A 16,950-nucleotide genomic window follows, 5' to 3' on the forward strand; every position below is an offset into this window, starting at 1 on the left:
CTGAGGGTTGCGATCCGTTGCCGGACACGGAAAAAGACAAAAGACAAAAAAAAAAAAATGCAAAGAAGTAAGTATTTCAAAATACACTGTATAGCAGCAGCCACAGATTTTATGGAAAAGGATATGAGAACACTACAGAACTTCTTTGTTATTTTTCTAAGACAATCTAAAATGTTGTACCTTGTACACTAACCTACGATGAATACATTTTTTTAAAATCTCAAATTAGTTTATAATTGCCTACATATAAAGTCAGCCCTGACAATATTTTAAGAGCTACATTAAGAAATTCAGGCTCTCACTAGGTGTACTGCTTTTTGAGATAAAATGCTATCTGACTTCTCCATTTATTTATTAAGCATATGTCAAATGTGAATCGGTGAAACATTAGAAATGTGTTCCAAAAACAAAAATGAAAAGTTCAGATATTGTAGACCAACTCCTTCCAAGTAAACAGGTTGGAACACCAATAGTGATGTGAGGGGGTGGCCATCTGTCAGTACATAAAAGACTTTGTGTTTGCAAACAAAGACATTGCTCAACCCACATCTGGCTCCTACGGCTAAAATCTAGCCTCACTGGAGCAACTCCCACTGAAATATATGGGCATAAAGAACAGGGAAATGAATTTTTTAAAAGCCAGTTGTTCATTCCATAGACTTTCAATTTATGACAGAATCGGATAGAACTGAGCCTACTCTTCTGCTTTTGTTTATGTTTAGAAAGAGAACAGGGAGGTCAAGAGAGAAGAGAATGTGAGTTGGTATTAGGAGGTCAGATTTCTCATCTCATTTTATAACCCTAGGAAATCATCTTCACTTGAATTCTCATGGTTTTTTCTCTTGATAAGGTCTTCTTATCTCTCTGTCTCCCTAAATCATAACCTGTAAGGCACATCTTAGTTACCTCCTCCTCTGGAAAGCCTTTCCTTATTACTTCAGTTTATCCTTGTTTTCTTACTCTAAATTACTGTATTCACAAATTAAGCACATACTTATAAGCTGTCTTATATTGTTTTTAGTAATTTTGTGTCCTTTACTCTTGCATAAATTATAAGTTTTTTGACAAGAGCAAAAGAAATATTGTTTTTACTCCAAAGTGCCTAATACAAAGTGAAGGCAATATAATATATATTACTATTTATACTTGTTCATCGAAGGGCTGATCCTCTCATGTTCTCAATTTCTACTAAGCCAAAATCGAGATTAATCCTCTCCAGGAAGAGGTATTTATATTGCATGAGCTACATCACACCAAGGTCAGGGTCTACTTACCAGAGTACAACTAGAAGAAATTCCTAGAAAACATCAAGCAGTCTGCACCACAGCATCAAAGTTTCTTAAAATACTCGCTCTCTTTGCTCAATATCTGAGATTTTGAGAAAGGCTCTACCTGCATAGTGGATAGGAGTACCTACTCTAGATCCAGAATGCAAATGTTTCAATCCCAACTCTTTTACTTAGTAGCTGTAACCTAGTAAGTTAGGGAAGTTACCTAACTTGTAATTTTTTTCCCTATACAAATGAGAATATACTATTAATACGTACCTCGTATGGTTGCTATGAGGATTAAGTGAATTAATAACAACAAAGGGCTTAGGATAGTACCTAGCATGTGTTCAATTAATTTTAGCTATTATTATTATTCTAAAATATGGAATGTTCAACTTAAAAAGATATAATAGGTTTTTTATGAAAATAGAAGAAATAAGCTAATTTTTTTCTGTTATAATGAACAATTTCCTCTTTAGCCTACCAGCAAAAAACAATTACCCCAATCCCTACTCATACCTAAGTGTGGTTGACTTAATCCTCCCCTTTTGTATAACACTGATTCTATTCCTCACTTTAAAAAAAAAAAAAAAAAAAAACAGATTCAACTCCTAGGGAGTTAATGAGCTGAATCTATGTGCCAGTCACAGTACAAATGGACACACACATACAGACACACAGACACAAACACACAAACACACACACACACACACACACACACACTCTAATTCTCACCAAAAAAATCCTTCATGTTAGATATGTTAATCCTATTTTATAGATGAAAACACTGAGGTTCAGAGAGGTCAAATAGTTTAATCAAGGTTATACAGTTAGTAAGTGGCTAAACCACGAATGGAATCTATGTCTACTGATTTCACTCTCTTTCTATTACACATCATACTACTTGCTTACAATTTCCTTTTTCCCTTAACCCACCCACACATAACTTATAGCAGAGCAGAACCTAGAGGTGTTTCCTCACAGTTCACCCATTTGTTCTTGCAAAGCACATAGTTCTGCAACTTCCTATTTCTGTTCTTCTAGTCTCATGTAAATTTAACTTCCTTTCTGGTACTATAAATGCAGTGCTTAGAGTTATGTAGATTTAGAGCTCTCATGCCTTCCTTGTAAAGACTTCCTTTAAGTACAGGCTTTTAAATGACTTTTGTGATGTATTACTTCTTCTGACAAATCGCCTGACATTTAAAAATAATATTTTTTAAAATTAAAAACAATATCACTTTGAAGTAACCCATAGAAAATAAGTATGAATTTACCTTGAAAATTTAATATGCATACCCTTGAGGCCAAAGACAAACAAGAAACAGGGCAAGTAAAAGAAATAAAGTTGGAAGGAGCGTTAAGGAAAACTTACTGGAAGAGAGGTCAAGAAACTGAGAAACAAAGTATTGTTAGAATTATGTATAGATAATGCAATCATCCAGAATTATGAGAGGTGTAGTGACAGAGAGAGAACAGTGAGCCACGTGTAAGAAATAAGAGGTGGTGCCCAGGAGTGGGAACAGCAATAAGGAGGTGAAATAGCATAGTCTGTTCCCATAAGCTTCAAAGGTAGGTGGGGGGGGTTTTTTTTGGGGGGGGGGTTAGGAAGGAGGAAAGGAGAGCACTCTGAAAGCAGCAATGAGTAACAAGGGAGATATTTATTCAAACTCCACAAATCCAGAGGTAAAAGGAATCTGAGAGAGAAAACAGCCATTACTTGTACGGATTGCAGGGGAAGTAAGGTCCTTTCAAATTTCACCAAGAAGAAGATTGTAAAGGATTTGAGAAATCAACAAATTTTGACATTATGCAAATAATATATAATGTGCTACCTCATTAAAAAAAGAAACCTACTAAGCATAACAGAACCTAACAGGTACACATAGGAAATAGTCAAGGTAGAGAAGTGATGATGATGATGATGATGATACAGGTATCTTCCACCTCTTGCTTAGCATCAATCATCATCCATTACTGAAAACCAGATATTCTATTTGAGAACATATTTGAAGAACATATTTTCCAATATTTTAAATGAAAAATAAAATAAAATTCTTTACACATCAACCTAAAACAACTAAGTTCCTAAACTGTAACTAAAACACAATCAAGCACCTATACAAAAGTCACAAACTCCCATTTTAGGATGTAGAATGCTTAAAACATTACTTCCTGATAAGAAAACAATTCCTGTGATTGCTAACAGTGTCTATAAGCAGTAACATACTACATATCCTCTGTTGACTTCCATGAACCTTTCAAGTTGGCCACATGTCATTCTGACATTCTACCAATTATAGTGGGAATTTAACACAGACTACCCACACATTATTTTGTCTAAAATGTGGTATATGGCTTTACTGAGTTTCTGGGATATAAATACAAAATTTAACACAAACTTCTCACACATTATTTTTTTTAAAGTATGGTGTATGGCTTTACTGAGTTTCTGGGGCATAAATACAAATTTTTCTTATATAATCATCAGCCAAAACACATTAAATTGAGAGATAAGTAATTCTAGTATATTTGGCTGTTAAATACCAAGATTTTCTATTAGGAAAGACATTAACTGTGAAGTCATTATGTAGACTCTGCTTGCATATTACATTTATTCAACTGGATTGAATGACAAGGCTGTGTGTAAATTTAGGTGAGTAACTATAAAGTGTGTAAATTTAGGTAAGTTAACTATATCCTCTAAACATTAGAATTCTCATATTCAAAGTGGGAAAATAATAGTGTTCTCACAAGAGTTTTTGTGAAGATTAAATCAGATAATGTACATGAAAAGCGGTTAGCACAGTGCCCTACCACATAGTAGTACATGCTCAATAATTGGTTCCTGTTATTATTTTTATTACATGTCAAGCGATTGCAGCTGTCAGGGAAAAGATAAATGAGAAGTAATTTATAAAATAACTATAAAAACAGTAAGATATTAGCATAAATATTAGTATTACTGTTTTTTCCTCTTCTTCGGCTTCTAAAACTCTCTCTTAATCCTTTCCTTATTTCTCCTCTAATAAGGCAGTTGGCTTAGAAATAAACACTTTTCTCTTTCTCCGAAAGTTCTCAAGGCAAATACATTTGCAAAATTTTATTCTAAAGGAAGACATAGACATTCCATGAGATAGCAGCATAAACAAACTTACTGATATCTTGTCTTTTAAAATAGTAAGGAATGTGAAACTTCTGACTATGACTTGTATGGGCATGATTTGATGGTGGTAGTGGAGAGAGCAATGGTAAGCAACTACCATATTCTCAATCTCAAAGAACAGAGTGATTATCAGTTTTCTCATTATAGAAGCCATGTGGTGTGGTGGCTTAGGACACTGGACTTAGAATTGGAAGACCTAATTTGGAATTCCTTTTCTGCCACTTATTATCTTTGTGACCTAACAACCTACTTTTAAGGAGTTGCTGTGAGGATGAAGACAAAACATGGATTATTGCTGCATTTGAAATTATAAACTTCTTAATGAAGTTCACTTCTATATTTTTAACAGAATTACAATAAGATACAATATTGTACAATATGATTTATAAAGCATCTAAAATATCTATTGTTAAAGACCAAGTATAAAGTACGTTTTCTGCCAAGGAGCTAAAAGTTCCTTTAAAATATTCCCTTATTTAAACCAACAATATTTCTTTGAAATTAAAATAAATTGGAATTTATTAAGTGATGTGTGCTAGGCATTTTACATACATCGACTCATTTAAGCTTCACAACAGCCTTGAGAAGAAACTGAGCCTCAGTGAAATAAAATGACTTGCCCAAGACATACAGCTCTTAAGTGGCAACGGATCTTGGATTCATACCAAGGTTACATTGATTCCAAAGCTTCTGTTCTGTCCATTACATAACATTGTCTCTTTCAGTTTTTTTGACTTGGGGTCCAAAAAAACTAAGTGCCTCATAAAAGGTCAAAGAATAATTTTCATTGTTGTAGAAGGCAAATCCTCAGATAAATGGGCATTATTCCACTAGATTAAGTCATCTCCAAGTAACATGATATTTTAAAACTAATTTCCAGATAATTCCTGCTTAATCTAATTTTGGTCTAAAAAATATACTGGTAAATAGAGTGAAAGCAGTCTGTTTACCACTAGTTAAATAAATTAGGATATTCCCAAGTTTAAGCCTTAGATGTCCAAAGAAACAAATCTAGAATTTTTTTTTTCCTTTTTGTCTTTTTTACTGACCGGTAACGGGATCGCAACCCTCGGTGTTGCGCCCGCACCGCGCTCAGCCAGTGAGCGGGAACCGGTCTCCACATGGGATCCGAACCCTCGGCGGGAGCGCTGCCGCACTCCCAAGCGGCGCACTCTCCAGTGTGCCACTGGGCCGGCCCCAAATCTAGAATTTTGATGAGAAAAAATAAACCAAAGAACAGGGAGCGCCGCCGCACTCCCAAGCGGCGCACTCTCCAGTGCGCCACTGGGCCGGCCCCAAATCTAGAATTTTGATGAGAAAAAATAAACCAAAGAACAAGTTTCCTCGAACTCCAGTGGTATGTTAATAAACATAATAAAAACATTTCCACTGGAAATGCCTGAAAGCTAGCCCTTCCAGAAATCAGATTCCTTCCTCAATATTTTTTCCATGAAATTTAGAGAAACCATCATAAAGAAAAATTGGTGACCAAGGTGCTTTTGAAGAACTAAATCAGTAAATTAGAAGTTTTTAATCCTGACATTAAATATAACATATAAAGTGAAGGAATAAAAGTACATAAAATATTTTGTAAATCTATGACACTTCTCCTCCTTTATTTAAGCCAGTCTGGTCCTTGAGAGCAGGACCCTTTTACTTTCTTGCTAAAATAAAATGAACTTCACCTCTACCCTCTGTAGCTTACCTGTTGCAAAGCATGCTGAAGGCTCCATGTGGACTACAGATACACGGCAGACAGAGCCCAGATGTGTGATTCAGGTAAAAACCCTCCTTGCAGGTTTCACAGCGAAGTCCCTGATAACCTGGTTGACATTCACACTGCCCTGTACTCTGATTGCAGTGATTCACATTCAAGCTCCCAACCACAGAGCAGTTACATATATACTCTGAAAAGGAAAGAAGGAAAGAAACATTATCAACTAAGATTTAATGTCTTCTTAATAAAATAAATTCTATTTTATTTTTCTTAATAAATGTTCATGACAACTTTATAAGGATGATAAAATTACCTCTAGTTCAAATCTACTTTCTATCCTGCTTAGTTTATTTAAATTGGGAACTGTAAACAGTAGAGTACATAAAATTATGTACAGTTCATAATTATAAAGCTAACATTCTCAGTTTCCTTTCCAGTACTCTTCATTTCCTATCCTTCTTACCCTACACCCCAATTTGTGTGTGTCTGTATATTAATAGTTTTTCCAGATTGGAAGCCTCCAAAAGCAGGCTTACCTACATGGCACTGAGAGTACATACTAGAAATGACAACATGTTAAATAATAAATAATCTCATTGTTTGGCAGCAATAGCCTAAGGCTCAGATGGTTAACTCTGGTAACCTATTCAAGGTCACACAAGATTGTGCTGGAATCATAAGCTAATATGTTCTGCCCAGGAAGAAATTAATGGAGAATGGAAACTTTAAGGTGAGGAAATGATGAACAATAAATCCAGAGGAGACACTGTGCCGGCCAGCTGCCAAAATAAAACAAAACAAAATAAATAAGTAATAGATTGAGGGGAGAAAGTTTACAGGTTCATTCTGATAAATGAAAACCAATCACAATTTGGGAGTCTTTCCCAAATTAAAGATTTAGAAAATAAACATTTTCTTGAGGTACATTTCAAACAATTCTTTGGATGAAAATACTTAGAAGCCCTTAGTTTTAGCCTTCTAACGCAAGGACTCATTTAAAGGTCAGTTAGGATTTGGATTTTGCTACTGTTTCTATTCATTTTATCAGAGAAAGTATTTTCAACATAGTATGACATAGTACCAACATAGGACTTTGTAAGCCTGTGCAAAAACATGTATTAAATCAATTGCAGATAAAATAAAACTTTGTGTATATTCTGGATAGGCCACATTCCAAAATAGCTATGAACCTAGACTTGAGAGCCCAAAGCAATCTGAGGTACAAATTATACTTCTGTATAGGTAAGGCACTACATAAAATGGCATTATATTGATAAAAGTTTTACTTGGAAGAAAATCTTTACCGTTATTTATTTATTTATTTTTTTCCTTTTTGTCTTTTTTCGTGACCGGCAACGGATCGCAACCCTCAGTGTCGCGCCCGTACCGGACCGGGACCGGCAACGGGATCGCAACCCTCGGCGTTGCACCCTCACATCGCTCAGCCAGTGAGCGGCCGGTCTGTATGTGGGATCCAAACCCTCGGCAGGAGCGCCGCCGCGCTCTCAAGCGGCGCACTATAGCAGTGCGCCACCGGGCCGGCCCTTTACCGTTATTTTTAATTATTTCAAAAAAGTTGCCAGATAACTGCAAATACAGAGTCTTACACAGAAGGTTATAAAGTGGTTTGCTTATCTATTCTAGAAAAGGAAATTATGCTTCAAAATTCTTTACATAATCACAAGCAGCTTATCCACACAAGTCAAAACAAAAGACTCTAGAAAGAAATTCCCACTTGGCCAACTCTATATCTCTCAAACTTCTTCAGTTCCTAATCTTTGTATCAGTTTATTTCCCTGCTCTTCACACTTCTTCCAATTTGTAAACATGACAAGTGAATGAATATATACTGGTGGATGATTTGTTTATTTTATGTACATTTCAAGTTTGGGTATTGAGTTAGTTACAAAACCCAAAGAAGAGTTCATATTTCTCCAGCTCCAAATTTAGGGAAAGAATCAACTTCCCTTCATAGTAAAAATTCTTATTTTTACTAGGCTACATAAGAATGAATTTCTTTGACAGAGTTACATATTTTCACATGATATCTACTTTCTGGGTATGTATGTGTTGTGGTTTTTGTAAATAACAAAGCCATGTTCAGTAGCCTGTAAACCTGCCAATGACAACTTCATGGCAAGATCTTTACTCCACCAAAAATGACTAGTACTCTTAAAATAACATTTTTCTTCTGAAATCAGGCAGCAACTCAACATACATCCAACTCCTTCTGCTGGACCAATTTCATCACAAGTTAAAATAAACATATTATGCTGGTGGGGGCAGAACTTGCTCAAGAAAAAATGAAAAGACTGAAAAACTCTATAATATAGACTATGAATTTATTCTAATATTTCCTTACTGATGTATTACTATCAGAAATCTGAATCGGTGTTCCTAATGAATGAGTTAAGATTGGCAGTATTTTTTTTTAAGAACCCAATTAATCTAAAAACTCTGAGACAAAAATGCTCGGTATTTTTTTCAGTAAAGTTCTAATGGATAAACCTTTAGTGCTAACAAAGATCATTGGTTATTTATTATTTCTATAGAACCAATCCAATCTCTTCATTATACCCTGAACATACTCGTGTTAGTCCGATCTCTGATCTTTTGCTCATTCTGTGCACCTTGGAATGCTCTCTCTTCCCCATACACGCAAACCTATCCCCTATTTCAAGAATTGGCTGAAACTCATTTCTCCACAAACTCTATTGCCCCTACTGTAAATCCATAACAACACCTATCCCTGTAACTCCCATATGACAAAAATCTGAAGAGGCAGTAAAGTGAAGTAGTTATGAGCACAGACTGTAGAGGCTAAGGTTTAAACCCTGCTCTCTCAGTTTTTAACTTTATAACCCTAGCAAGCTAGTTAGCCTCCTGTGCCTTTATTTTCTCATCTGTAAACAGGGTATAATAGTAGTACCTGTAACACTCAGCCCCAATACCTATGCTGAAAGTGGTTTGGAGCACTGCAATAATTAATACAACAGCTGGAAAAAAGTGGAAAGTGATACCAGATAAAATAACGTAAACATAATTTGGCTGTTAGATTCATAGGTCACAGCTTTGTTATACCATGTAGACAAGATCTGAAAGCCTGGGAATGGGTTTATTACCATGGCAGCTTCGGACAATGTCTGGGAAACAGAATTAGTGTCCTGTTATGCGGAAATCCGAGTTGTTGGTCATCTAGGTATCCTAAATATACTGGATATCCTAAATATGCTGGATAAATATATTCTAAATGTACTCCATACATTACCAATATTTGTGTCTACAAATACAGAATACAGAAGGATTTAGGACATTTTTTCAAAGAGGATAAATAATGAGCATTTATTGATTATATACCCTTGACACTAATCATCCTAACGGTAGCAGGGTGAATGGCAAATATTTCAGCAAGAGAGACCACCCTAGTGCTAGGAAGGGGGCTGACACCTCAAGACAAAGATGCACTATCATGTTAATACTTATCTCCAAAATAACCAAAGGAAAGGAAGATAGTGCAAAGCACACCAAGTGTCAGAAAACATGTGCATCTTTTCTGCTTATAGCTCAGAATCCGAGGCCTTATCCCAATGATTGACCTCAAATGAAATGACCAAGTTAAAAGAATAGTATGAGCAACTGTGATAAATGCAAAACACTGTGAGCATTCATTAAATTATGTCAGGATAATTTGTTATCTTGTAAATAGAGTGAAATCTTAGACCCTTCACAGTTCTAGATATTCATGTGGAACAAGATAGGAGTTAATGCAGAAATAATGCAATCCCCTTAGAGGAGGTTGGAAATATGAAAAAAGAGAAAGGAAATTTCAATTGACAGAAGGAATGGAAAGGATCTATAGTCAAAGACAAGAGAGGAAATGCTGACTTTTTAATGAAGTAGAATCTTAGACATCAGAGCAGCACAAAGGAGTCTGCAGCAAGATTAATGGTAAGTCACTAGCGTGGATATTAATGGGAATGAAACAATATGAAGTGGACACCAAAAGCTAATCATAGACAAGTGTGAATGAAATGCCAAAAAGCTCATTCAGTTGCCTAACAGTAAATACGGAATAAACTCTTAATCATATGAGTAGCAGGTTTCCTTTCAATGTCCTATAATTCTTGGGAAAACTCTACAGAAAAACAATTAGAGAATAATTAGAGAAGAAATAAATAATGCAGACACTTTGGAAAATAGTTTGATAGTTTCTTATATGTTAAATATACCTTTACTATGTAACCCAGCAATGCCACTCCTAGGTATTTATCCAAGAGACATGAAAACTTACAATAACAAAAAACTTGTACACAAATGTTTATAGTAGCTACATGCATAATCACCAGAACCTGGAAGAAACCTGAAAGTCCTTCAACTAGTGAATGGATAGACTATGGTACATCCATACAATGGAATACCACTCAGCAATAAAAAGGAATAAACCAACCACTGACATGCAAAAAACACAAAAGAATCTCAAATGCATTATGCTAATGAAAGAAGCCAGAGTCAAAAAGCTACATATTGTATGATTCTATTTACATGACATTCTGGAAAAAGCAAAACTATAGGGGTAGAGAACAGATCAGGGGTTTGCCAGGAACTGGGGGTAGGTGGGGAGGGCTGACTACAAAAAAGGATCACAAGGAAATTTTGAGGGGGTAATAAAACTGTTTTGTATCTTGAAGTAAATTTTATTGTATGTAAATTTAAAAATAAGTAAAAACTTTTTAAAAAAGCAATGAGGTCTTACTAGATTAGAGTCTTAAATTTTGCTGGAGCGATGCCCTGGTGTGTCACAACAACTACCTCAGCTGGACTGTGACACTAAAGTCAACAGGGGACCTGACTAATGACTCAGTCTTTTTCAAAGTTAATGTTACAATTAAGATAGTGGGAAGTGATTAGTACTTGAGTTGATTATTGTATTAGCAGTTGTGGAACATTTTAGGATTTAAAATACTATTTAGCTAAAAGGGGTAGAATCTTTTCTTTTCTCTTTGGCTCCAACTTAAGACTTGGGCTGTAATTGCTCTCATGTAAAGTGAAGAAGAAGAAAAAATGAAAGATAAAGATGTATAGAATTTCTTTCATTAAATATAATACAATTGCTTATTTCCTTTTGAGATTCATCATTAAAACTCCTACTCTGTTTTTTAAAAGGCCAGGAAAATGCATGTAAGTATAACAACTTTGAATCTATCCAATATAGAACTTCACCCTTTTTCACAAGCCTAGGAAAGAATCTACAAAATAACATCTCTCCCAATTTTCAAGTTGAAAAGAAAAGGAAAAATGGTCATCAGAAGCAGGAATAGAAAAACATAATTCAAACCTCTGCCTGTATATCAAATGATTCCCAAAAAACCCAACAAATTATATTATCTTGACTACATGCCTGATTTCCTAAGTGTATAGTGTATTTCAAAATGTACATTTTATTAGGACCATATTTCATTTTTGTAGGTTCAGAGAAAAGGAATCTCAGAAAGGCCTCATTCTAGGGAGAAAGAATTATCAACACAGTCTTTATTTTTATAAAGGGTCTTACTATAGTGTAATATTGATACTCAAATTACATTTCACATTTATGTTATGCCAGTGTAGGGTCACAAATCTTTGAAAAGCTGGGAAACTTAATATTAAAGCTGATGAGTTTCTTGAGTTAAACCAGACTTTGTAGAAATGTGGAAAGTTTTTAAAAGCCACCACTTTTAAGGAAAAAATTTAAGCTTTACCTTTTAAAATAAAAATGTATCTATTAAAATTCCCAATCACAATTTACTACAGTAAAACACTTCTTCAATTTTATGGTAGACATACAAAAAAAAATAATATTAAAGCTGATGAGTTTCTTGAGTTAAACCAGACTTTGTAGAAATGTGGAAAGTTTTAAAAAGCCACCACTTTTAAGGAAAAAATTTAAGCTTTACCTTTTAAAATAAAAATGTATCTATTAAAATTCCCAATCACAATTTACTATAGTAAAACACTTCTTCAATTTTATGGTAGACATACAAAAAAAAATAAATAAATAAGGCAACATAACCCAGGTTTTGTAGAAAATTTTCTGTCTCACATTTAAGGGCCATGTTGTTAGTGTTTTCCCCTGGCTCAATTCCAGTTTTCCACAATTCAAAGACAATTCATCTAATTAATGAGACAAGATGACAAGTTTTGGGAAAGGTTGTAACAGCTAATTTTTACTACTAATAATAACAAAGATGATATTACCAGCTATTGAACATGTGTTACACATGTATCATACATTACACTATAAACCATACGCCTATGGCTTCCTTTAGTCTTCACCACAATTCTGTGATGTAGGTAACTCAAATGAGGAATCTGAGTTTCAGCGATATGAAACAAATCACACAACTAACCAGTACTGGAGAAGGGATTGGAACTCAACTGAATAACTCCGAAATCCACATCTTTTCACTAATGATAAGTTTCTGCCTATGAAAATAAGTAGAAAAACCACCACACAGCCCCAGAACATCTTAAAATCAGATTTTCAGCTATTTAGCCAGCTCTGTGAACTTCAATCAGTCTAACTGTTCTAAGTTTCAGTGTCTCAATTGATAAAACATGTATAATTCTTTTTACTTGCCTATCATAAAAAAAACAATTAAAGATAAAATTATATNTAATATTAAAGCTGATGAGTTTCTTGAGTTAAACCAGACTTTGTAGAAATGTGGAAAGTTTTTAAAAGCCACCACTTTTAAGGAAAAAATTTAAGCTTTACCTTTTAAAATAAAAATGTATCTATTAAAATTCCCAATCACAATTTACTACAGTAAAACACTTCTTCAATTTTATGGTAGACATACAAAAAAAAAAAATAAATAAGGCAACATAACCCAGGTTTTGTAGAAAATTTTCTGTCTCACATTTAAGGGCCATGTTGTTAGTGTTTTCCCCTGGCTCAATTCCAGTTTTCCACAATTCAAAGACAATTCATCTAATTAATGAGACAAGATGACAAGTTTTGGGAAAGGTTGTAACAGCTAATTTTTACTACTAATAATAACAAAGATGATATTACCAGCTATTGAACATGTGTTACACATGTATCATACATTACACTATAAACCATACGCCTATGGCTTCCTTTAGTCTTCACCACAATTCTGTGATGTAGGTAACTCAAATGAGGAATCTGAGTTTCAGCGATATGAAACAAATCACACAACTAACCAGTACTGGAGAAGGGATTGGAACTCAACTGAATAACTCCGAAATCCACATCTTTTCACTAATGATAAGTTTCTGCCTATGAAAATAAGTAGAAAAACCACCACACAGCCCCAGAACATCTTAAAATCAGATTTTCAGCTATTTAGCCAGCTCTGTGAACTTCAATCAGTCTAACTGTTCTAAGTTTCAGTGTCTCAATTGATAAAACATGGATAATTCTTTTTACTTGCCTATCATAAAAAAAACAATTAAAGATAAAATTATATGTGGCCACACGTACTGTTTTTGATTTATAAAATCTTGTTATATAATTGAGAAATTGGTGTATCCAGTAATCCTAATAAATAAGTCAGAAAGCAATTTCCTTCGAAAAATTTAAATGTATGTGCTATATTTTAAGGGAAAACTCATAGGTTTAAAATTGCTCATTGAGGGCAAATTTTCTCATATTTCTCTACATTTCTCATAGTGATTTAGCATACTAGTGATCAATAAATAACTATCGAGATCTATTCATTTTATGATATAAAATTAGAGCTGTCAATTCAAAAGACAAACATCTTCAGATTGAATTAAAACCCACAAAACCTAGCTACAAACATGCTACAAAAGACACAAAACAAAAATACACAGAAAGGTTGAAAGTAACTGGATAGAAAAAGATTAAGTAGGTAAATAATGACCAAACAAACAAACAAACAAACAAGCAAACTAGTATAGATATATTAATATAAAATAGGTATTTAGGCAGAAAAAAAGATTATTAAAGGAAAAGAGGTCTGGTCACTGCATAATGATAAAGTGTACAATTCATTAAGAAGATATAGTTCTAAATTTTTATTCATCTAATACTGTAGTCTCAAAATAAAGTAAAATGACATAAAGTAAAATGACAGCAAATATATTGTTATTTCTGAGAATGAAGTGAGATAAAAATGTGAAGGTACTTTCTACCTGAATAGGATATTTACTATTTTATCTCTCCATATATCCCACTTTTCTGGAAATTTGGAAGTTGTTTCCAAAAATTGGTATCAGAAATGAGATATAACAATAAATGCTCTAATATGGGGCTGGTCAAACTATAGCTTTTTACAAATGAAACTGTCAAAAGGAACTTTCATTTAGCAAAATTAGAATAATTCAGCAAGTTTCCTGGAATCATGGAAAGGGTAGAAGAGAGAAAAAAGACTAAATTATAGAAAAATATTAGCTATAGGGCCGGCCCCATGGCGCACTCAGGAGAGTGCGGCGCTGGGAGCGCAGTGATGCTCCCACCGCGGGTTCAGATCCTATATAGGAATGGCCGGTGCACTCACTGGCTGAGAGCAGTGCGGGTGACACCACACAAGGGTTGTGATCCCCTTCCCGGTCACGAAAACGACAAAAAAAAAAAAAAAGAAAAGAAAAGAAAAGAAAAATATTAGCTATAGATCAGTCACTTAAATACATCCCTCGTTAGCATTCTGAATCCCCTTATTCCCTAAAAGTTCTGGGTACCTGCCACTATCTATCTTCTATGACGTTCCTAGAGTATTGTTAAAGTCACAATATGGGCCAGCCCGGTGGCACACTGCTATAGTGCGCCGCTTGGGAAGCGTGGTAGCGCTCCCGCCGAGGGTTCGGATCCCACATACAGACCGGCCTGCTCACTGGCTGAGCGAGGTGCGGGAGCAACACCGACGGTTGCGATCCCATTGCCGGTCCTGGTCTGGTACGGCCGCAACACTGAGGGTTGCGATCCGTTGCCGGTCACGAAAAAAGAGACAAAAAAAAAAAAAAGTCACAATATGAAGACCTGGCTTGTTAAAGATTTTACTTTTACTAAGTCCCTAGAACTGCTCCAAAGTCCTTGGATTTATTTTACTGTTTTTATATCCATTGCCTGCATTGGCTATTCCAAACTTCTCTTCTAAGTCTTCCATCCTACCCTACAGCCAGCAAATGATTTCATTTCCAACCTCATGGAAACTGAGAACCTTCTTTCTCTTTCTGTCTTCCTCACTTTGCCCACCCACTTAACTTTCCCTCCAGTTTCAGGCTATCCAGCTCCTTCAAGACTAAACAACCCCTGCAACTATGGTCTGTATCACATCCTCTCCCAACTCTTGCCAAGGCTTTACTCTGCCCACTTCCTCCTCCCTCAATCCCTCACCTCCATACACATACCCGTCAGCCTTTTTCATCTTTCACTTTTTATAGAATCTACCTTCAAACATGCATTGGGTCTAAAACATACTCTGTTTAATCTTCTGTCCCATTTAACTACCATTTATCTTCTCAAAACATAAAATTTCTCAAACATAAATACAGATCGCTGCCTTTTCTTCAACACATGTTCTCTCCTTAATGCTCTTCAACCTTTTCCAAACTCTACTGAAAATGCTCACTCAAGAACTACTGACTCAAAACAATAGACTTCTCAGGCCATATTCTTCTTAACCTTTTTGTACACTTTGACATGCTGACACTCCTTTCCTTTTTGAAACTCTTTCTTCCCTTTGTTTCCATGCCATTAAATAAATAATTCCATAGCATTTATTGAGCATTTTACAATAGTCAAGTCCTTTCCTTTTGCTTTATCTCCAACCATAGCAGATCGTTATAATAATGGTTCCCAATGAATACTGTCTCCAGTGTCCATACCCCTCTGCAGTGTAATGCTGCTGTTAACTTCCCATCAAAAGGTGAAGTCTATTTCTAAAACCCCTGAGCTTATAAATGTGTCATAAGTGAGGTAAGAGTTCCAGAACCTAGGTCTCAGGGCAACATGCAGCTTCTGCTTTCATTCATTCAGAACCCAGTTGTCATGTAGAGAAGCTTGGGCTAGACAACCAAGTGATAAGAGACTCCATAGAGAGAAAAGTCTCAGCTGTCCAGCCATTGCCATCAAGGCCCCAAATATATGGGTGAGGCTATCTTAGATCCTCAAGCTCTTGCCAATCTACCAAAGCAGCCATATGAGTAAGCCCAGGAGAGACCAGCAGAAGAACCATCCAGCAAACACAGAGAATGAGAAATCGTTGTTACTGTTTTAAGACACTAAGGTTTGTGGTGATTTGTTACACAGCAATAGATAGCTGATATACCCAGTGGCCTAAGTCAGATGCTTTCATCATAACCTTTACTATGAAAATGCCTTCTCATTGGTTTCCCTAGCTATAAACACCCAACTAGACTCCACCCATTACATAATGGCCAGGTTAATCTTCACCAAGTCAGCCCTTGCTTAGAAAGATCAATATCTCCTTATTATATTTTCTTGGTTTATTTTTGTACTTGCTTTCTCAAAAGACCCCTTAGGGGAATATATTAAGTTAACTCTTGATTGCCTCCATATAATACATGGAAGAAATTGAACTAGGGGGAAAATAATACTTAGTAACAATTTAAGTTCAGTTCAAATAGAAATTTGAATTATTTTTAGAAACAACCAAAGCTAGGGCCAGCCCGGTGGTGCACTGCTACAGTGCACCGCTTGGGAGTGCAGCGGCGCTCCCGCCGAGGGTTCGGATCCCACAAACAGACCGGTTCCCGCTCACTGGCTGAGTGAGGTGCGGGCGCGACGCTGAGGGTTGCGATCCCGTTGA

General features: G+C 35.5%; 1 protein-coding gene across 2 annotated transcripts in view; it reads right to left on the reverse strand.

Annotated features, from left to right (window-relative positions):
* Positions 1 to 16,950, reverse strand: part of MEGF9 (multiple EGF-like-domains 9) — a 108,183-nt gene that overhangs the window by 43,647 nt on the left and 47,586 nt on the right. For both annotated transcript variants that reach the window (XR_550215.1, XM_008568767.1), the window contains exon 2: positions 6,143 to 6,344. Coding sequence is in view for 1 of the 2 variants with exons in the window: in XM_008568767.1 (XP_008566989.1) it covers positions 6,143 to 6,344 (202 nt within the window). In the remaining variant the exon portion in view is untranslated. The remainder of the gene's footprint in view (positions 1 to 6,142; positions 6,345 to 16,950) is intronic.

This window comes from Galeopterus variegatus, unplaced genomic scaffold (assembly GCF_000696425.1).
Source record: "Galeopterus variegatus unplaced genomic scaffold, G_variegatus-3.0.2 Scaffold439, whole genome shotgun sequence".
In the NCBI taxonomy this organism is placed as follows: Eukaryota; Metazoa; Chordata; class Mammalia; order Dermoptera; family Cynocephalidae; genus Galeopterus; species Galeopterus variegatus.